Source organism: Lytechinus pictus, chromosome 14 (assembly GCF_037042905.1).
Source record: "Lytechinus pictus isolate F3 Inbred chromosome 14, Lp3.0, whole genome shotgun sequence".
Taxonomy (NCBI): domain Eukaryota; kingdom Metazoa; phylum Echinodermata; class Echinoidea; order Temnopleuroida; family Toxopneustidae; genus Lytechinus; species Lytechinus pictus.
In genome coordinates, this window is record NC_087258.1 from 8,090 (window position 1) to 31,304 (window position 23,215).

The 23,215-nt window shown below is 39.0% G+C and overlaps 2 protein-coding genes across 2 annotated transcripts; both read left to right on the forward strand.

Moving 5' to 3' along the window:
- The first annotated feature begins 1,483 nt into the window (after window positions 1-1,483).
- LOC129267542 (uncharacterized protein K02A2.6-like) lies at window positions 1,484-5,503 on the forward strand. Its single transcript, XM_064109700.1, has one exon. The coding sequence runs from the start codon at window positions 1,484-1,486 to the stop codon at window positions 5,501-5,503; it is 4,020 nt and encodes a 1,339-aa protein (XP_063965770.1).
- Window positions 5,504-14,232: 8,729 nt separating this feature from the next.
- Window positions 14,233-15,292, forward strand: LOC135156639 (uncharacterized). Its single transcript, XM_064109483.1, has one exon. The coding sequence runs from the start codon at window positions 14,315-14,317 to the stop codon at window positions 15,206-15,208; it is 894 nt and encodes a 297-aa protein (XP_063965553.1). The 5' UTR covers window positions 14,233-14,314; the 3' UTR covers window positions 15,209-15,292.
- The last annotated feature ends 7,923 nt before the right edge of the window (window positions 15,293-23,215 follow it).

Here is a 23,215-nt window from a genome sequence, read left to right on the forward strand (position 1 = left end):
AAAAAAGAAAATAGGCCTATAAAAACATATTGTAAGTTTTCAAAAAGACAAAATAACAATAACGAAGACAACTTATAATTTTCAATAAAAAGAAAAATCACATGGTAGCACCTGGAGCTAGGGTTGACAAATTATTAAACTACGTCTTGTAAAAGCAAAAAGAATGAAAAGAGCTTCATATACCTGGAAGATTACACGACTTAAACTGCATGCAAATATAGCGTATAATATTATTGCGAATTGTTTAGGTTTAGGTTTGCACAAGAACCTTTTTTATTGAATATGAAACAAAAAATCGAACAACGTGATTGTGTAAACCAATATAGCGATGGAAAATGATATTCAGAGTGCATGAGACCCGTGGTTTTCTTGACAGTTGACATGGTTGAGGAAAACTTCAGCGGTGCGAATATTTAGCTGTTATATCAATTAAGAGTAGATCGACAAATTTGAGCGGGGAGCGAGGGTGGGTGGAGGGAAAAGGCGAGATGGGATATAGAAGGGGAAAGATTGCAAGAGGGAGATTGAGAGAAACACTATTCGTGAAAGTAAAAAGAATTATTTTGATGATATCTCGAACAAATTTAAGAATAATGCTCGTAAGCTCTGGAAGAATATTAACATGGCAACCGGTAACTCAAAATTTAGTAACTATATTCATCATGATCTATCACCCGAATTATTCAATGACTACTTTGCTAATGTTGGTCGCAAAATTGCAAATTCTTTTCATGAAAAAAAACCTATTTGGAGAAACCCCGACTGTACTCATAGATTTATTTTTGATACGATACCAGACAGTACAGTTTTTAAATTACTATCTGGCTTAGAGACAAACAGTAACCTTGACATTCTGGGTTTTGATTCGAAATTACTTCGGATAGCTGCGCCACTCATACAAACGTCCTTGACATCTGTCTTTAATTATTCGCTCAGAAACGGGATCGTTTTTGATGAATGGAAATACTCAAGAGTTACTCCCATCTATAAAGGTAAAGGACCCAAAGATGCGTGTTCCAATTACAGACCAATATCTGTCGTGTGTCATATAGCTATTGTGTTCATACACACACATTTCATTCTTCATCAAGCCATCCTCTCATTCTGTCATTCCAAGGAGATAGTGATATCTCCTTGGTCATTCTATCATGTTATTCATCTACACCCTCATGCTTCATTATCTCAACTGCTGTTATACCTCCGTTCACAAGGTCACCTCCATCCCTGTCTCCATCCTCCAGACTTGTTATGTAAACATTGACCATACCCCATTAACCACATCATGAACAGACCCTTGTTCTCTCCATCTGGTTCATATATCATCCTGCCCCACAGAGAATATAATGTTATGTACAGTGTATAATATATTGGACTAGTGGAAATAAAGTCAGTCTGGATTGTAACTCCAAATGAAAGCAGTCATACTCAGTTATTTATCGAGTACTGTGTGTTAGACTACACATACACAAAATTGGCGACGAGGATGTCAGCCCACGGCCTATCCCAACCGGCTCCTTTCGATGCTAGCTCTGCCAGAGCCTCAAACGCTTGGCAGGCATGGAAAACAGCATTCGAGTATTATCTCCTGGCTTCACAAATCACGGACGATAGTGTAAAAAGGGCTTTGCTTCTTCACTGTGCTGGCCCTAATGTACAACAATTGTTTGCAACTCTAGATGGGACTGGAACTACGTACGCTTCCGCACTGAAGGCCCTAACTGACCACTTTGAACCTCAGAGAAATGTCGCATATGAAAGACATTTATTTCGACAATGCTCTCAGAATAGCGGAGAGTCAACGGATGACTATTGTTTACGTCTTAGAACTTTGTCAGCTTCATGTGACTTTGGTGATCAGAGAGATGACAACATTCGTGATCAGTTTATCGATCAGTGCTCTTCCAAATCACTCCGACGTCGTCTGCTGCGAGAACAGAACCTTAAACTTTCAGATCTACTCTTAATTGCCCGAGCAACAGAGGTAGCAGACAAACAAGCTTCTTCTATCGAGATTTCTAATTCGACCTCCCTCCCAGTGAATGATATTCGGGCACGGCAGAGTCAACTGACGGCTGGAGAAACTCAGTATTCCTCTTCTCCACGCAGTTTCCAGCCTCCGCAGAGGGATATTCCAAGAGGAAGGAGGGATAACTATGGCACCAGTCGACGCCCTTCACAGCATGCTACAATTTGCTCGAATTGCGGACTTGACGGACATTATGCCTCTGATACAGTATGCCGTGCCAGAGGACAGAAATGTAGGCGATGTCAGAAAACAGGACATTTTTCTCGAATGTGCCGGAGTTCTGCTCCACGCAACATTGCCAACAATCAATCGTCACATGCAATACACATTTCCAGTGACAGCGCATTGAATGTTTCAGACAACATGTGTGACGAAACCTTGTTTACAGTTGGTAATTCTAACACCTCTACGCGGGTCGACATTGCTGGAATCAGCATCGATATGCTGATCGACACTGGGGCGTCGGTAAATATCATTGATTCCTCAACGTATGACTGGATGAGAGGCCAAACAACCTCTAATGGCATCCGATTGGCGCCCAATCATATCAGACTTTTTGCATATGGTTCTAACACTCCTTTGCCTGTGAGGGGAGAATTTCATGCGACAATTTCCTGCTCGAGGGGGACCTCAGCTATGGCTACATTTTTTGTGGTTGAAGGAGGTACTGGATGTCTTCTTGGAAAAAGGACAGCAATCCAACTCCAGTTAGTAAAATTGGAGGATGCTAACGCCGTTCACATGGATACTCAGCCTGCTGCTGGTGATATAAAATCTGCCTATCCCGAGGTGTTCACTGGCTTTGGTAAGCTGGAAGGATATAAAGCTCATGTCCATGTAAACCCTGATGTCAAACCTGTAGCACAGCCACCGCGCCGAATACCGTTCCACCTGAGAAGTAAAGTGGAGGAGAAACTACAGGAACTATTGGAAAAGGATATAATTGAGCCAGTAACAGGTCCAACATCATGGGCTAGTCCACTAGTAGTTGTGCCAAAACCGAATGGTGAAGTAAGAGTGTGTGTCGACATGAGGAGAGCAAATCAGGCAGTGATAAGGGAGAGACACCCGATTCCAACTCTGGATGAGACTTTAGAATCGCTGAACGGTGCTGCCATCTTTTCTAAACTAGATCTTAAATGGGGCTACCACCAGGTGGAGCTTGACGAAGAGTCCCGAGACATCACCACGTTTGTTACTCATAAAGGTGTAATGAGGTACAAGAGGTTGATATTTGGTTTATCTTCAGCCAGTGAAATATACCAGTACGCCATACAGACAGCACTACAAGGACTAGAAGGAGTCAGAAATATCTCAGACGATATTGTTGTGTTTGGGAAGGATGTCGAAGAACATGACATCCGTCTCAATGCAGTTCTTCAGCGCCTCCGTGATCGTCATCTCACAGTGAATGCAGACAAGTGCATCTTTCGTGCTCCTAGAATCATGTTCTTTGGATTTGTAATTTCCAAAGATGGAATCTCAGCTAATGAGGCACGAGTAGCCGCCATCAAAGAAGCAAGGATGCCTACAAATCAGTCAGAAGTTCGCTCATTCCTCGGTCTGGTGAACTATTGTGCTCGTCTTATCCCTAACTTGGCAACGATCGCAGAGCCTCTCCGTAAGCTTACACGTGGAGATCAACCTTGGACCTGGGGACCTGAGCAGAGACAATCATTTGAACGACTAAGGAATGCATTAACGAGTGATGACGTGATGGCACACTTCGTTACCGGAGCACCGACTGAGCTTCGAGTCGATGCTAGCCCATTCGGACTAGGCGCAGTCCTCACGCAAACCATTGACGGCATCACTCGCCCAGTCGCTTACGCCAGCCGCACACTGAGCGACGTCGAACGACGCTACTCGCAAACAGAGCGTGAAGCATTAGCAGTAGTGTGGGGATGTGAACGTTTTCATTTGTTCTTGAGTGGAGCGGAATTCACATTGTTAACAGATCACAAGCCACTCGAAGTGATCTATGGCCCTCATGGCAAACCACATGCACGCATTGAGAGATGGGTATTACGCCTACAGCAGTATAAATTCAAAGTTCGTCATATGCCAGGCAAGACAAATCCAGCCGACGTGTTATCGCGACTTCCAATTCCCAATCAACCACCCCGTGATCGCAATATCGCAGAGGAATACATAGATGCCATTATCGCGTATGCTGTACCCCGCGCACTGACACGTGAGCAGATAACCACAGCATCGCAAGCCGACCAGGAGATCCAAATGGTGATTGAATCGCTAAAAGCAGGCAAATGGCATGAAAATCCAAAATTGAGCCCCTATCGGAGGATTGCCAATGAGCTATCGGCAAAGAATGGTCTTCTTCTTCGCGGTAAACGTATTGTTATACCGTCTGTTTTGCGCGAGCAAACCCTTGATCTTGCACATGAATCACATCCAGGAATAGTGAGAATGAAACAAATGTTGCGTACAAAAGTATGGTGGCCACAAATTGATGCAGAAGCAGAGTCAAAAGTAAAAATGTGTCATGTTTGCCAGGTGGAGATGCCTTCTCCTCCATCTGAGCCTCTTCAACCTTCCCAGATGCCACGATCTCCATGGAATAAGCTGCATATTGATCTATGTGGTCCACTTCCAACAGGAGAGTCACTTCTTGTTGTGATCGACGCTGCAACACGTTGGCCAGAAGTTGAAATTATTAGGTCCACTACAACCAAAGTGATCATTTCTAGATTAGATCGCATATTTGCACAGCATGGTTATCCAGAGGAAATAGTCTCAGATAATGGTCCTCAATTTATATCCCAGGAATTCGCTAGCTATCTGAGATCGATTGGAGTCAATCACCGTCGTATTACTCCATATCACCCACAAGCGAACGCAGAGGTCGAGCGATTTAATGCAACGATCATGAAGGCGATTAGGACGGCGAGGCACAGTGGTCGCGATTGGCACCAGGCCGTCAACACTTTTCTCCTTGCATATCGTTCGACTCCGCACCCTGCTACAAAGTCGTCACCAGCGAAGCTCCTTTATAATAGGGAATTACGCACAAAGTTGCCCTTCAATACAGCAACGCCAAAGAAAGCATTCAAGGAAGCTAGTCGCAACGACAAAGTGTACAAAGAGAAAATGAAAAAATACCATGATGGAAAAACACAAAACCGACGTCGTGACAACGTCAAGTGTGGGGATCATGTCATTACTAAGCAAAGAAAGTGTGATAAGTTTTCCTCCCGATTTGACCCAAACCCATGGGTTGTAGTTGAGAAAAAAGGGGGAAGTGTAAAAATACGAAGGGGAAATGAAATAACAATGCGCTACATGTCCCAAGTGAGGAAAATTCCAAATCGTGTGAATATAAACAATGAAGTCGAGGGCGATCTCGAAGATGACCGCATTATCCATACAGAGGAAGCTCCATGCCCTCTTCGCAGATCTAACAGACAAATAAGACCACCAGATAGGCTAACATATTACCAATCTGGAATCATAATGTAAATTCATTGAAATGAAGACAATAACTGATTCGATAATCTAACCGACAGAACATTCGCATCGCAGAAAGAACTCAAGTTACTATTGACCATTCACTTACTTAATATTCTGTGTAAATAGGGGAAGTATCCTTGATTCAAACAAACCTTTTGTTTTGTTTTTTCTGATTTGTTTTCTATTCTGCAAGTGTAAAATATATGAAATATCTTCCCTGTGTGAACAATTCAATGATACATGGAACTATGTTGTTTTTCTCTTGAAAGTTACATTTGATGTGTCCTTATCTTATATAATTTGTAAGTTTTATTCAGCTTTGTTTTATTTTCTATGTTTTCTTTGTTTACTCCTTTCTATAAGTTTCACTTTTCTTCTAAATGAACCATTCAGTCGATCTATCGTACAATGATTATAACAGTGTCTTGCAAACGCATATTGCATATGTCTAATTGTTTTTGTATACTGCATAAAGTTGTTGTTTTCTCATAGTTTTCTTTCAGTTATGATGATCACGTGTCTATTTAGTCTTCGTTTGAAGATTGCCTTAATCATTTTGTATTCCTATCCTTCTCAAACTGATGTTTTCCTTCTTAACTATCAAGCTTTTTGACTCATGTTAATAACTGAAGGAAAGTTCACTTGTTTCCAATAAGATTTCATTGTACCATGTACATGTGTTTAGTTTTCACCTTTTAGGTGTTATGTATCAAGACGAAGTTTGAAAAGATAATTATGTTATTATATAGTCACATTTGAATTGTACTTTGAATCCGAGAAAAGGAGGGATATTGTGTTCATACACACACATTTCATTCTTCATCAAGCCATCCTCTCATTCTGTCATTCCAAGGAGATAGTGATATCTCCTTGGTCATTCTATCATGTTATTCATCTACACCCTCATGCTTCATTATCTCAACTGCTGTTATACCTCCGTTCACAAGGTCACCTCCATCCCTGTCTCCATCCTCCAGACTTGTTATGTAAACATTGACCATACCCCATTAACCACATCATGAACAGACCCTTGTTCTCTCCATCTGGTTCATTTATCATCCTGCCCCACAGAGAATATAATGTTATGTACAGTGTATAATATATTGGACTAGTGGAAATAAAGTCAGTCTGGATTGTAACTCCAAATGAAAGCAGTCATACTCAGTTATTTATCGAGTACTGTGTGTTAGACTACACATACACAAAAATAGCTAAGTTAATAGAAGAAATAATCCAATTGAATTTGCACCAGTATTTAATCTCAAATGAACTTATCTCTATTGACCAATCTGCGTTTTTGAAATCACATTCTATGGTAACATGCCTCCATCGCGTCATCGATGATTGGTAGGATGCATTGAATAATCATGATATGGTTGGGGCATGTTTCTTTGATATATCAAAATGTTTCGACAGTATAAACCATGAATTATTATTGTTTAAATTGAAGAAATATGGTATTATTGATGTTGAATTCAAATGGTTCAAAAGTTATTTATCTAACAGAAGACAATCTGTCCGATGTCATGGTTTTCAATCTCAACCGATCGATCTTGATATTGGAATTCCACAAGGGGGAGTCATTGGCCCTGATCTTTTTCTTATTTTTATCAATGTAATAAGGAAGGAAGGAAGAGACTTTTGGGCCCGTCGTCAAGGTCGTAAAACTCTGTCCTGCAATGCAAATTGTGTGACATGAGATTTTTTTTCGTTTCGCATCTGCAACGGAAACATTCAATATGCGTTTCGTGAACAAAATTCTGGTTGCTACTATGGTAACAGCGATATATCCGATTTAGGACGACTTTCCAGAGCCACATTTGGTTCCTCCCAGAGCTCGAGAGGCCGCCCGGGGGGCCCAATTCCATTGACGAGTGGATACCAGGCGCGACCACGCGTAAAAGGGGGCAGAGTGGGCAAGTACGTTACGTATAGGCCTATGTAACGTTATAAAGGTGTCAAAAAACGATGATTAAAATATTGAAAAAAGGGATATATTCCCAATACTTGTAGGGTTTCACAAGCCAAATACTTGTTAAGAGATGTATTTTTATAATCTGGAAAAGACTTGCTTTCCTTGTTTAGTGTACTTTTGGAAACCCCATGGTCGTGCCTGGTATCCACTCATCAATGGAAGTGCTCCCCCCGGAATTTGAATCTAATCCCCATATCTGGGGAAAGTAAAACATAATGCCCATTACATCGTGTGCTAGAGGCGTATCGTTTGTGTAGAAGAAGTAAACAAAATAAAATAAACCCGCAAATACGTCTGAACTTCAGCCGAATTTGCGTTTTTTTTTCTTTGTTTACTCCTACACAAAACGATATGCCTCTAGCACACAATATATAGGCTTATTGTATATGCTGTGTACATATCAACGCATGCGAAATGTTTTTGGCTGGAGAGGTGATCTGACCAATGGAATCAATTGCCAGTGATCCACCAATAATCCACATTCATTTTTGAATAAGTACATGTATGATGTATAATTGTTTTCCTTTTAAATACATGCAGAACTATGTGATTAGCAATATAAATTCTGTAAACTGTCTCGACCAACTGGTACATGTACATGTACTCCTGTCATTAATGTCAAGTAGTCATTTCAATTATAGTTTTTGTTACAAATCTCTTATCTCTTGCCATTTTCTATCTTGTAACTTCGTGCTCCCCCCGTTATTCTATCTATCTATTTGTCTATCTATCTATCTGTTTTTTATACCTACTTTTTTCTTCTTCAACATATCCATTATTCATCTGTAAATAGTTTTTAACCACATATGTATCCTTGTATAACCTTAGTACAACCTATTTCCCTTTTTAAGTATTATCAACCAGTTTAGCTAGAATGAAGTTTTGCTTTAAACAAATAATGTATTGTTTCAATACTGAGGGACCGTATAACAAGCCTGGCTTCCAAAGGTCTCCTCGTCTTCCTTGTCTTTACATTACTTTCCTTTAATTATCGATATTTGTTGCTTTTAAACGTTCTCGACATATGCGTTAGCATATAATATTGTACATGTATCTTGCCATATGTTAATTTTTCAAGGAGGATCAATAAAGTTCAATTAAATGCAATGTCGATTCGATGGACTGTAATGATCTATATCTAAGCCTTAATTCAGTAAGTTTTTCTTCACGCAATATGTACTCGATTTGTTTGAAAAACCACTTTCTTATCCATGTCATAATCTATTGTGGGCCCTGCATTTCGAATATATCCAGCCAGCTGTCACAGTACAGGCTTGCCGTCGGCTCAGGGGGCATATACGATGATGACCAGACGTAAATTCATGAAAACGGGATGGTGCGGGTGTCACGTGAAAGAATTTTGCACACGAAAAGCAGATCAATAGGGCCTGTATCACAAAGCATAGCAATTAATGTAGAACAGTTTTCTATGATTGATTCCATAGATTATAATGTACAATTAATCGTAAAAATCGAATGTACGATTAATCACTAATTTTGGTGTTAGGGTACCCTAATGTTACCGTCCCTGAGGTTTGCGAAAGGTGGCTATTAATTATTTTTTATTATAAATGAAATATGCAAGTTTATTCATGAAAAACATTATTTGCAAATTTAACACCTAATTCCACTTCAAAATTTTTTTTTTTCCAGATGTCATCTTTGTAATGTAATTTAAAGGTTTCCATAAAGAAAAATTACGAAAACCAATTTTTTCCTTATGTATTTCTTTGTTTTGAGAATATCTTTTGTATTTCCTTGTTTTTCATATTTTTTTTATATTGCCTTGTAGTTTATGTGGTAAAGAATGTGCAAGCCAAATTTCGGCGCGTTGTGCGAACAACGGCCGAGATCAGTAAAGGGGCCATCATTCCCCCCGTCCTCAATACATCTCAAATAGCATAGTCCTTTTAGGGTTAACAATAATCATGGCATTGGAAAGCGGATGTGATGTGGGTATTGGGAGCACCCCCAATAATTCCCATGGGATGAGGCGTGTATTATTATATTCTCCATAGACAGCCCCTTTAAATGTTTGAAAGGCGTGACAAAATCGAAAAAATTAAGAAGAATGAATGACCGTTTTTTATTTTTATTTATAATTTTTTTGGGGGGAGGGGGATCATAAAATTTCTTTGGACCAAAATGGCACTGGCGTAAATCCGGTCCGAGCAGTGAGGGAGGGGGATGATTGCAATATATTTACCTGAAAAACAAAAATTTGGGGGACACCCCTACACCAAATGGCCACGGGGGTATATGACGATTCATGTACATAATACTACCATCTTTCAGTTAAAGGTCTATAACGATATTTCCGATTGCTGTAAAACTAATGAATCGCAGTTAATGTCAATAAGTGAGCGAGCGAAGCGAGCTCGCAAATTTTCAGTAATTGGGGGACAAAATGGTGTCCAAAACCTAAGTGGTGTGTAATTATCACATCACGGGCAATTTATACCTTTAATCTGTAAATGTTACATGTAAACTCCTCAAAAAAGTTTGGACATCTGACTTTGATCGATGATTCCTCCTCGGTTTTTGTAAATATCAATGTGTTATTAATATCGCTGAAAGCTCATTTAATTTTCTTTAAAATGATACCCTACATAATATGATTATGGTTCACATGAAGGTGCAGTGCCTTGAAATGTGGAGCAAGTTTAAAATTCAAAAGTTGGAAAATGACACAATATTAAATATCTCTGTTCTTTTTTCCGTGGTGATGAGTGAGTTTCTCAGCGGTTTCTTTTGACTTTGATCGATAATTCCACATCGGTTTTTAGTAAATATTAAATGTGTAAATAACATCAATGAATAGCTCATTTAATTTTCTTTAACATTTATTTATTTATTTATTTCAAATATTTAAAAGAAGGGTAGCTCAATCAGCAACAAGCTGGTTTTCGTTGAGGCCCTTCGTGAACAAACACAAATATAAAACATGGTAATATATTCAAATATAAACAAAGAATAGAGCATAAATACTAATATTGAAAAAAAAGAAATGAAATGAAATAAGCATAATTAACTATGGAAAATAACAGAACAAATGAAGTATGATACTGTACAGATTTTACCTAAAACTAAACGAAAACATTATATACACATGAAAAGAGATAAAATATGTACAAAATGAGGAGAAAGAATAAAATAGATTCCACCATTAGTCCCTATTACATATTAAAGGTTTTTTCCCATTTAGCCATTTCCCGTTTGAACTGTTTAATGTTTTCTATGAATCGGAGGTGTTCGGGTAGTTTATTCCAATGTAATGGGCCTGTGACAAAAAATGATTTCTGATAAAAGGTTGTACGAGCATATGGCACCCTGATTATCATCTTATTTGTGCTTCTAGTTGTTCGGGAGGATATTTTCTCTATATAAATAAACTTATCACAAAGCACCTGGGGAGCAGCTTCGTGTAAACATTTATGAACCATTAAGCGAGATGCTCTAAAAAAGACATTGCGTATTTTGGGCCAGGATAATATTTTGAAAATTTGTTCAGATGGAGTTTCCCAAGAGAAGTTAGATACCATGTATGCTGCCCTCTTATGTAATCTCTCTAACTTACTGTGATTAATTTCAGATCTTTCCGACCAGACGGTACAGCAATACATTATATGGAGCATTACAAAAGCCCAAGACAGCTTATTCAATTGTGCTTTATCAAAATACTGTTTACAGCGGCGAATAGTTCCTAGTTTTTGTTTTACAATTAAAGATATGCTGTCAACGTGTTTTTTAAAGTCGAGATTGTTATCTATGATAACTCCTAAACATTTATATTCATTTACACATTCCAATTGACATCCATTTAACACTATCGATAGCATATTGCTGTCTAGTGACCTTAGCTTTTGTTTTGATCCTAGTAGCATCGTTTTGGTCTTGTCACTATTCAAAATCAACTTGTTTTTATTGAGCCAAGAGTCCAAATCCCTAAGAGCTTTTGACAGTTTTAGCTCAACCTCTTGCTTCGATCCCCCCCAAACAGAAATAGTAGTATCGTCAGCATACATGTAAACGGTGCCATTTGGTATAGCGTTTGGGAGATCATTAATGAATAAAGTGAAAAGTATCGGGGCTAAGATCGAACCCTGTGGCACACCCATTGTAATGTTTCGTAGAGTAGATTTTTCTTTTCCTAAAGATACATATTGTTGGCGGTTTTTCAAGTAAGAATCAAACCATTTGATGACACTAGGTGAGAATCCATATTGATATAATTTATCTAATAGTAGGGAGTGGTTAACCGTATCAAATGTACGTCGAAGGTCTATAAAAGCTATACCATTCAGGTGTCCTTTATCTACATTCTCTGACCATTGATTCACCATGCATAATAAAGCTGTTTCGCATGAATGCTTAGGGCGAAACCCAAACTGATTCTTATATAAGTAGTCTTTCTGAGATATATAATCAAATACGTTTAAATACACTGCCCTTTCGATTATTTTAGATAAAATCGGCAGTATAGATACAGGCCTGTAATTTTTCAGTGTGGCTGAATCCCCTCCTTTTGGAATCGGTTGGACTCTGGCTATTTTCCAAGCATCAGGGTATACAGAAGACTTTAAGGACAGATTCAATATATATACTAAGCTTCCAATTACACAAGGAATATCACAAATATATTTCAGTATTTTGACGGAGAGTTCGTCATATCCAGTTGCTTTTTTGCAACTATAAGATTTTATCTCTTTGATGACGAAATCTATAGAAATAATAGAGAAATTAAACAGATCACTTTTTGTCTGCTTTTCCGAATTTTCTTCATTAATGTGTTCACACTCTTTGGAATTCTCAACACTTTGTTCAAAATTGTTAGTGAGTTCCTGAACTGAGTCAATAAAATATGTATTGAAGAGCTCAACAATTTCTTTCAAGTCAGATATTTCGGCATCGTTTACGTTCAATGTCATATTTTTAGATTGCTTTTTCTTAGTCAGACGCCGCATAACATCCCACAGTGCATTTGCGTTACCTGATTTAACATCTAATAAAGAGGTAATATATGATTTTTTAAGCTTATTGAGTTCCCTTGTCACCAGGTTTCTATACCTTTTATATTGATTCCAAAGATATGATGACGACAGTTTGATTGCTTTTTTCATGTAAGTAATCCCTTGTATTCATCAATGCAATTACCTGTCACCCACGGACACGCCTTGTTTCGTATACGTTTTCTTTTGTATGGTGCACATTTGTTTATAATTTCCATCAGCGGCTTGTACCATATGTCCCATGCACAATTTACATCTTCACATTGATATACATCTTCAAAATGAACTTGGGGTAATAAAGACTGAAATTCAGAGAATTCAAAGCCTTTGAAATCTCTCCATTCTATAATATTTTCTTTTTGATTAATATCTATATCACCGTAGACAGTAAAAATCGTATAGTGATCACTGAAAGATGTTTTTATTACTCCATTCATTAAGTGGTTGTCTATATCAGTGGAATATATAAGATCAATAATAGTTTGTGACGTTGTCGTCACTCGTGTTGGTATATCAATTAATTGATCAAACAAAAAACCAGTCATGATTTCATCAAGAGATCGAGACAAAGAATCAATATAGCATGGAGACATATCACAGTTCAGATCTCCAAGTAATATAATGTTATGTGATGATAAGATATATCTCACATATTCAATAATATATCAATACATAATCAATACTTAATCAATGCTTCTACAGGAAGTATAACAGGAAACTATATGTCTACCAATTCCAACTTTCTTAAGAAAGTATTACTCATCCGTCTTTCAGCTAAACTTCTGACCACACACATTTTATGGGTTTGTTATTCACTAAATTTCATGTTCTCCCTATAAGGTCAACTCCCCCAATTCAGAGTAAAGTTATGACGCACATATTGTTTTGGTCAAGCATCCAAGGTTGACCAACACCTGTTTGGTTGTAAAGAGTCTAGACCAGACCAGTATAAAAGGGGTTCACTTCTGAACCCAAATCAGAATGCAGATTGGTTTACAGATTACTTTAGAGATGGTTCCAGCATACAGACAGCTACAGAAGAGTTTATATTTTATACTGCAGAATTTATATCATCTTCATCTTTAGAGTATAGTCACCATCAGACTTACTCATGTTCCTGTATTATTTGTCATCATCATCAACTTATTTATAATCTTCAATAAATGTAAATATGAACTGTACAGGCTTTGTATTGCTTCGTCTCATTTATAACTTATAAGTCTGGTTGAAAGTAAAAGTGCAATCGATCCAACCCCAACACAACATGGTGGAGAACCTGTTTTCAGCCAGCAATGTACTTTAACTCCGATAAATTGAACTTATTATCAGAGAGAGACACACACATTCGATGAAGCTGTTGCAATCTTCTACAAGCTTTTATATCGAACTCTTCTCAACAACAATGTACCTTTAATGACACAGCCCCCACAACCTCTACAATAGACATTAAAGACGGATGATCAGACGGAAGGACAGACGGAAGACCAGAAGGATGCTTTAGCAACATCAAAATTTCGTTTACCTGACGGACAACAGAACAGATGACCTCGCCCCGTTTCCACCGATGACAAATCCAGCCCCTCTAGAAGGAAGAATAATTTGAATGACTGTTGGACTCTAGCATAAAATTGAATTTTAATTTTTGCATTTTTCAAGCGTCGTATTTCTTTCATTTGGTTTTGGTAAGTGAAACTTCATATTTTCTACCTCGATACAAGAGAGAGCGAAAGAGTGTGTACACGCATCTGATTAATTTAAATTGTCTTTTGTAGTTTCCTCAATTTATATTTGCAGATTTCATTTGTACTTAACTTTGTTAGGATATTAATCACAATAATGTCTGTAGATCCAAGACCCACCCCTCCCCTACGACAGACCGACTTTTTACCAAATAGATTTTCGGGTGACAAAATTGACCGCGACCTATGCACAGCTCATTTTTTGACATTTGAGGACTACTTGGATGCCCATGACTTTAACCCAACTGACCCTTCCCAATTCACTGACGTTCTTCGGACATTTAAAAGAAGCCTGCAAGGCCAAGCCAGACTTTGGATTGAGGGCCAAACTTTTAGTAACTACCAGGGACTGAAGTCTTCCTTTATTGGAAGGTTTAGCGGGACAAAATCGACTTATGCATACGTTAGGGAGTTTAATGACTTAGCTATGACGACGGACGAAAGCGCAGAGATGTATTTACAGCGCGTTAGGCAAGCTGCGGCGCGCATCGGCTATGGGGAAACACAGATACGAGACAAGGTCTTATCCTCTTTACCACATAAATGCCGATCAGCGATTATCATGTCTCTTCCCGAGACAGCGGGCAGCGACGAAATTGCGGCGAAAGCGCAATGCTTTCTTGACCTGAATGACTGCAGCGCTACTCGGACTGAAGTCAGTTTTTCGACTCAGGACGAAATCTTACAACTAAGGGATGAAATTCACTCCCTAAAAATACAACGTGATGACAGACGAAACCGACCTCGCAGCCGAGATCGCACATGGCGAAGCGGCAGTCGCAGTCGCGAGCGCAGCACAAGCGCAGGACGTAGCCCTTACCGTACAGACAACCGCCCCTCCCAACGTCCCAACCATGACAAACGACGGACTATTTGTGACTACTGTCTCATACCCGGACATGTATGGCGAGCATGCCGAATTAGACAAAGAGACATGGAAGAAAGACAAAACAGACGTAGGACCACTAATAACCGACAACAGGATTTTTAGAGCGGGAGAATGGGAATAGCGCTCATTTCGCATCCTCCCCGACTTTTGGAAAATCTAGACCAACAATGACCGATGACTCTAAATACTTAGGTACGGACGAAGTAGACTTAAAACTTAATGGACGTAACTTTGTTAAAGGACATTTGCCCAGTGGAAAGAATATATTTATACTTTTTGATAGTGGTGCTTCCAAGACTATAATTTCTGGAAACTATGTTAAATCCTGCAAATATCTTTCCACTCTTCCAACGTCCAAAGTTAAACCTGTTAGATTCAGGATTGGAAATGGACAATTATTGCTTGCTAGATCTGTAGTTAAGTTTCAGGTAACTGTACAAGGACATAAATTTGAGATTTCAGCACTGATTGTTGATAACCTAGTAGGTGTTGATTTGATTTTAGGGCAGAATACACTTTCTGATCTAGATGGTACATTAACCTTTCGAGACAATAGGTTTAGGATCAAACCTAAGAAGGTAACATTGGCTCCAGTGAGCAAAGTAACCATAAACCCAGGAGAGACGAAACATGTCACATTGCAAGGCAAGACGCCTGCTTATGTCAGAAATTCAGAAGTTACCATCAATGCTAATAATTATCTTGGTAAACATTGTCCTAATACAATGATTGTAACACTTCAGAAAGGTAGGACTCAGATCCTAGTGACTAACCGCACTGATAGGCCGATACATCTAACTAAAGGCAGACCAGTTGCCTCATTAGATTTAGGGAACCTAATTAACACAACTCAACCCCTTCCAGTAGATGACATGTTTGTGACACTAAAAGACAATGGACGAACATCAAATGATGTTCAATCCCAGAATCTAGATAAGTATCCCCATCTGAATCATGATGACCCTATAAGTAAGATGACAGAAGAAGAAATAATTAGACAACAAATTAATTTGAAAGATAGTGTACCCAGGTAACAAGCCAACGTTGGCTCCACGTTGGAAACTTGAAAGTCGTTGGACGTTGGAAAAACTTGATGGATTAACGTTGAATCGACGTTGGAAACTAGTTTGATGGAAAGATGATGGACAATCAACAATGACACGACGTTGGCAACGTTGGAAACTTGTTAGTTGGAGAGTTGTTGGACAGTCGACAATGTCACAACGTTGGAAACACGTTTGATTGGATAGTTGTTGAACAGCCAGCAAAGGCACAACGTCGGCAACGTTGGAAACTAGTTCGCTGGAAAGTTGTTGAACAACCGACAATGGCACAACGTTGACAAAGTTGGAAACTAGTTTGTTGGAGATTTGTTGGACGGTCGACAATGGCACAACGTTGGAGACTAGTAAGTTGGAGAGTTGTTGGACAGTCGACAATGTCACAACGTTGGAGACACGTTTGATTGGATAGTTGTTGACAGCCAGCAAAGGCACAACGTTGGCAACGTTGGAAACTAGTTCGCTGGAAAGTTGTTGAACAATCAACAATGACACGACGTTGGCAACGTTGGAAACTTGTTAGTTGGAGAGTTGTTGGACAGTCGACAATTGCACAACGATGGAAACTAGTAGGTTGGAGATTAGTTGGATAGTCGACGATGACACAAGGTTGGCAACGTTGGAAACTAGTTCGATGGAAAGTTGTTGAACAACCAACTATGGCACAACGTTGTCAAAGCTAGAAACTAGTTCGATGGAGATTTGTTGGATAGTCGACGATGGCACAACGTTGGAAACTGGTAGATTGGAGATTAGTTAGATAGTATACAATGACACAACGTTGATAAAGCTGGAAACTAGTTAGATGGGAGGTTGTTGAACAACTGACACTGGCACAACGTTGGAAACTGGTAGATTGGAGATCAGTAGGATAGTCGACGATGACACAACGTTGGCAACGTTGGAAAGTTGTTGAACAACAGACAATGGCACAACATTGGAAACTAGTGTGTTGGAGATTTGCTGGACAGCCAACAACGTCACAACGTTGGAAACGCGTGTTTGATTGGATAGGTGTTGAACAGCCAACAAAGGCACAGCGTTGACTACGTCGGAAACTAGTTCGATGGAGAGTTGCTGAACAACCGACAAAGGAACAACGTTGGAAACTATTTTCTTGGAGATTTGTTGGACAGTCGACAATGGCACAACGTTGACAAAGGAGTGGAAACTAGTTTGACGGAGAGTTGTTGAACAACGGACAATGGCACAACGTGGACAGCGTAATTGGAATAGTTTATTGGAGAGTTGTTGACAGTTAACATTGACACAATGTTGGAAACTATAGTTTGTTGGATATTTGTTTGACAGTCAACATAATATCCCGGCATAATATACACAGTGTTGAGAACGTTAGAAACTGGTTCATTGGAGAATTGATAATGATATACAGACGACTACTCGCATAATTATTAATGGGGCCAAGGGGGGGGGGGGTCGATCAAGTAAGTTTGCTTGTCTATCCATGTCACCCTTGGTATCCCCCAGCAATAAGGGGAAAAGAAATCGAGAGAGAAGGAAAATAATGGGAAGGGAAAGAGGAACTAAAACTAAGTCTAAGGGGAAAACAAAAATAAAGATGGGGTAGAATAGAGAGGCTGCATGCACCGGGGGATGCAAATGTGTCGATTAATATAGAAAATAAAGGAGAAAAACAAGAAAAAAAATGTAGTTCAAGACCAGAATTTCCAGAAACGCCCTCGTCCTTTGCAGCTGGCTCGGCCTTTCACAGTAAGTACGAGATAATTCATAGGCCTACCGTCACATAACTAGAAGAAATTGAAGAAGGAAATACAAGCATCAAATGTGCCTATTTAAAAATACCATACTATTCTGATGCGCAGAATTAGTCTCGACGTCGGACTCCTTCTGTCATGTCTGTGTAGTCTGCTTCCTTCAATTTTGAACTTGAAGAATCTGGTAGAATTTGGACTGGATAGTGGATATAGACAATTGAATTCCAGAATATCTAGTGATCTGGAACAGTACTTATAAGCTGCATATTTAGGACCTACAATCTACAGTGGAATTTTCTTTGCACTTGCAGATAATCGGTAACTGCAACCATTGATCCCCTCCGAAAGATCCCGGAGTCAGCTTCTGTGCGCGTACAGTCCGACGCTACTATATTCGTGTAAGTAGTAGTAAAGTAGTACTTAACACCAGTCACTGCATGCACAGTATAACATACTAACTAACCTCGTAATTAGCTTGTGTGAGTGACTAATATAATACTAACCTCGCAATACGTGTGAGTGGGAACGAGTATGCGATACCAAGGGCAAGGCAACAGTCATTGGGTGATTTCAATAATTTCAAGTACAGTGTTGAAATCTGGTGTTGGAGTTGTGACAACACCGTACTTGAATCAGGCTGGTGTTGAGATTGACCTTGGAAAATATGGTGTATTTCCGGCAGTTTGTGTTGAAGGCTGGTGTTGATTGTCATCTGCTGAACCCAACACTGCACTGTGGCTGCATGGTGTTGATGATCTACAAGCAATTTCCCCATTCAGCAACATCGGCCCCCAGGGATTGGGAGAATCATGATTTAAAGTTCAGTGTTGGTGTTGATGAACTGTAGCTCACGAACAGGGGGCGAACACGACGAACCATCTCCGTAAAATTATCTTTTACATTTAAGATGAGAGCAAATCATTAGAGTTTTAATACATTTCAATGAAAAATAATATTACGCTTGGTGTTGGAGCTCAGTTCAGCAGCCCTTTCACGCTCTCAACACCGTACACCGTACTTGAAATCACCCAATGACTTGCTACCTGGCATTCCTGCCTTATTTATTATACGCTGCCTTGAATTGACCTGGTCGGTCCTGCCTGGCCTAGCCTGGACCGAGTGTTTTCCAACTGCAGTCAAACCTGTAGTTGCTATGTGAGGCATGCTACACCTGACGCTGAAATATCATTTAATAGTTATGGCACGAGCGAGACTGGGCCATGGCCATGCATATTGAGATATCAGTTGACTTCTATCTTAATAAAAAAGAGGCACTCTTTAGTTGCAGTAGGCAGTAGTTACGTTACTCTGAGTGAGGCCAAGTTACGCGACCTCCCTTTTAGATTTTGTAAATACTGAGAGACTGCAATTACACATGTGAGTTTTTGTGATAAATAAATATCACACGTAATTCTCTTGATTCCTCTTAATTATGTGAAGAGACTTGTAACAGAAAGAATGAAAAGAAATAAATAGCTGTAATAATAGTTGTAATGTTTTTTGATAGAATCATGAACAGGTTACAGATGATGATGGCACAGTGTTGAAAACTGTTTGATGGAGATGGTGCATCGTTGGATTTGTTTAAAATTAGACCAACAAAGAATCAACGTTACAACAACATTTAACCGATATTAGACAAACATTGAATCAACGTTGACGCTAACATTGGACTAAAGTTGAATCAACTTTCCATCAACATTGGACCAACATTATACCAACGTTGGATCAACGTCACCCAACGTTGGACCAACATTGGACCAACGCTGCCAAACCTGCCTCATCTGGACAATGATTATGCACTCATGAATATTCATTACATCAGTAAATGACCAAAATTTTAGGTAATATTGCTATAATAATTAGAGTATTTATGTTTATTCAATATTTCCACCATGAAAAGTTTCAGAAAAGTATGTGGCTCCATTACCATATCATTTATAATCAAAACATATTATTCTAAGTGAAATATTCAAGGTTAAGTGTGGAAAATGATATTAACTGTATTCTGCCAAGTATAGCAAAGTTGCTCTATATATAGGAGTCAATGACAGGATACAGTGGATAGGTGTAGGATGATAGGAATAGGATATAGGATTAGGATGTAGGATTTTAGGATAGGATAAGACATGATGATAAAGATTAGAGTGAAGAGTTGTAATGGTGGACTTCACCTTGAAACCAATTAATGTTTTGTTAATTACTGCCATACGTTGGAATAACGTTGGAGCAATGTTGGAGCAACGTTGTGACAACGTTGTAACAATGTTGGAGCAATGTTGCCAGACAACGTTGGAGCATTGTTGCTGGACAGCGTTGAACCAACGTTGTAAACATAGTTGGACTGACGATGTATGCAAGTGCACGTCCATCGCTGCTTCAACGTTGCCCATCAACGTTGCAGCAATGCTGTTATTGATGACTCAGCCGACATTATACCAACGTTGGAGCATTGATGGTGGACAACGTTGAACTGACGTTGGAAATGTTGTTGGTCTGACGATGTATGGACGTGCACTTCTATCGATGATGCAACGTTGCTTACCAACGATGTAGCAATGTTGTATTTGACTATTTAGCCAACATTGGATCAACGTTGCCAGACAACGTTGAAACATTGTTGCTGGACAACGTTGAACTGACGTTGGAAATGTTGTTGGTCTGACGATGTATGCGCGTGCACTTCTATCGATGATGCAACGTTGGCCTGCCAACGTTGAGGCAACGTTGGGAAAAAATTTCCCAACGTTGATCCAACGTTGGTCCAACGCTGTATTGTTACCTGGGTACTTTCTCATGATGAACAAGATAGTATGTACGAATTACTTAAAGAAAATAGGGAAGCATTTTCTTTGTATGGAGAGCTTTCCAGTTGCCCAAATTTCGAAGTAGACATTGAACTTGCTAATGACGATCCATTTTTCATTCGCCCTTACTTTGCTACTGAACAAGACAAGAAAAGAATTGAGCTTGAACTCAATAAACTAGTGAAACTAGGAATACTTGAAGTAGGACACCAGGCTTACACTTCCCCAGTTCTTCTCATATCCAAGAAGGATACAACAGAGAAAAGAGTAGTGACAGATTTTAGGTATCTGAATTCTCGTATTAGACGTATTAATCACCCCTTTCCATTACTATCTGAGACATTGAAAAGAATAGGAAATGCTAACACCAAGGTAATGAGTGTTATTGATTTGAAATCAGCTTTCCATTGCATCCCACTCTCTAAGAAAGCACAGAAATACACAGGTGTTGCATCATACCATGGAGGTAAACACTACTATTACAAGAGACTAGCTCAAGGATTGAATGTATCACCAGGGATATTTCAAGCTAAGATAGATGATATTTTGGGTACGATACCAAATTCTAGGAATTTTTGCATAGCCCATCATGATGATATAATTTTGTTTAGCCCAGACAAGAATACACATAAGCGACAATTAGAACTTGTACTTCGAGCACTTACTAAGAATGGACTGAAGGTCAGTCCTAAGAAATGTAAGATTTTCAGGGATGATGTTACGTACATGGGACATAGAATAACAATTGACAAGTTTGGTGACCCATGCATCCAACCGATGACTGATAGTTGTAAGGCAATTAGGGATTTACCCAAGCCCAAGACCCCTAGACAGGTTAGAAGACTCGTGGGAGCAGTAAATTATGTCTCCAGTTTCTTTCCAAACATTCAGGCCACTTTACGACCACTTCACCAATTGACCAGGAAAAAGAATAAATTTGTATGGACTGATGAACATGAACACGCATTTGAGAAAATTAAGGAATTGATGACTAACCCCCCTGTACTTCACATGCCACATAAATTTGGTAGATTTTCGTTGTATAGTGATACTTCTAGAACAGCAACGGGTTCTTATTTGACTCAAACTGTTCAAGGCAAGGAAAGAATCATTGGATATTATTCAAAAGTCTTACCAAATGCATGCCAGAGATACAGTGTTACTGAATTAGAATTATTTGGACTTTTGATAAATGTCACTGCCTTTAAGTATTTACTCAAAGGTTGTGAATTTGATGCATTTGTTGATCATAGCTCAATAGTACAAATCATGAAATCAAAAGAAGAACCTTGCACTAAACGCTTACAGAAGCTAATACTGAAATTGTCAGAGTATTCATTCAAAATTGGTTACAAGAAGGGATCAGAATTAGTTTTGGCGGACTTTCTTTCTCGCGCACCACGCGAAGATGATGTAGAAATTGACAATGTAGTTCCTATGGCATATAGTCTATTCTCAGAAGAAGACTTAATTGAGAGTGATGATTCACTTAACCCTGTACAACCCGCAGAGCGAACTGTTACTAGGGCTTATGCCAAGAAGATGGGAATTTCAGTCCCAGATTTGTTTCCAAAGAAACTTTCAGATACCAGACAATGTGAACAGACCCCAATAAATCCTAGCGATATGTCACAGCAGACCACAAATGGCCCATTACCAATAACAAGAGATTTACCTAGATCTCAATCTCAGCATGACATTCCATATGGTCAGACTGAACTGAATAGTGACCCACCTGTTCAACCCAGGACTAGTAGACAGAATAATGTTCAAGTCGAACCAAGATTAGTTGATAAGAAGAGAGAATCTTCTCTAGATGATAATTATAGGCAAGTACCAAGTGATTTGTACACACCTCCTAGACCCCTTACTACTAAAGTAAACAATGTAGTAGCCGGACATATTCCGAGACAACAAGAGGTGGATAAAATCATGGAAGTAATCAAAAGAAAGATTATTAGGGATTACAATTTGCCAATTAATATGAGGACTGTGAAGACCGAACAGGAAACATCACCATTTTACAAGCCAGTCTATGACTATTTGGCTTATGATATATTGCCGAGTGACAAGAAAGCAGCTAGAGCTGTACAGACCAAGTCAGAGCAATACATTTTGTGTGATGGTCTTTTGTTTCGTTTATTCTTTCATGACAATGACGACGATTACACCTTGCAACTTGCTATCCCAGAATCTTTGACAGACACAATCATATCACAGTATCATGACAATCTTCTTAGTAACCATCAAGGAACTATGCGTACGTACTTGACTGTCAGACGTAATTTCTATTTCCCAAATATGTTTGAGAGGATAAGTAATTAGTAGTAATTCATCACTTTATTAACATTCAAATCGTTCAAACAAAGGAATAAAATATATACAAACATAGAAGAAAGGAACGCCCAGGACATATCTGAGTAACAGAACAAGCAGGGCATACATAAATAACATAGATTACATTAACATAATAGCGTATACAATACATTACTATAATTACCCCGA

Excerpts from the sequence above, each read along its gene's own strand:
- LOC135156639 (XM_064109483.1), top strand. The coding sequence starts at position 14,315 with ATGTCTGTAGATCCAAGACCCACCCCTCCCCTACGACAGACCGACTTT.
- LOC129267542 (XM_064109700.1), top strand. The coding sequence starts at position 1,484 with ATGTCAGCCCACGGCCTATCCCAACCGGCTCCTTTCGATGCTAGCTCT.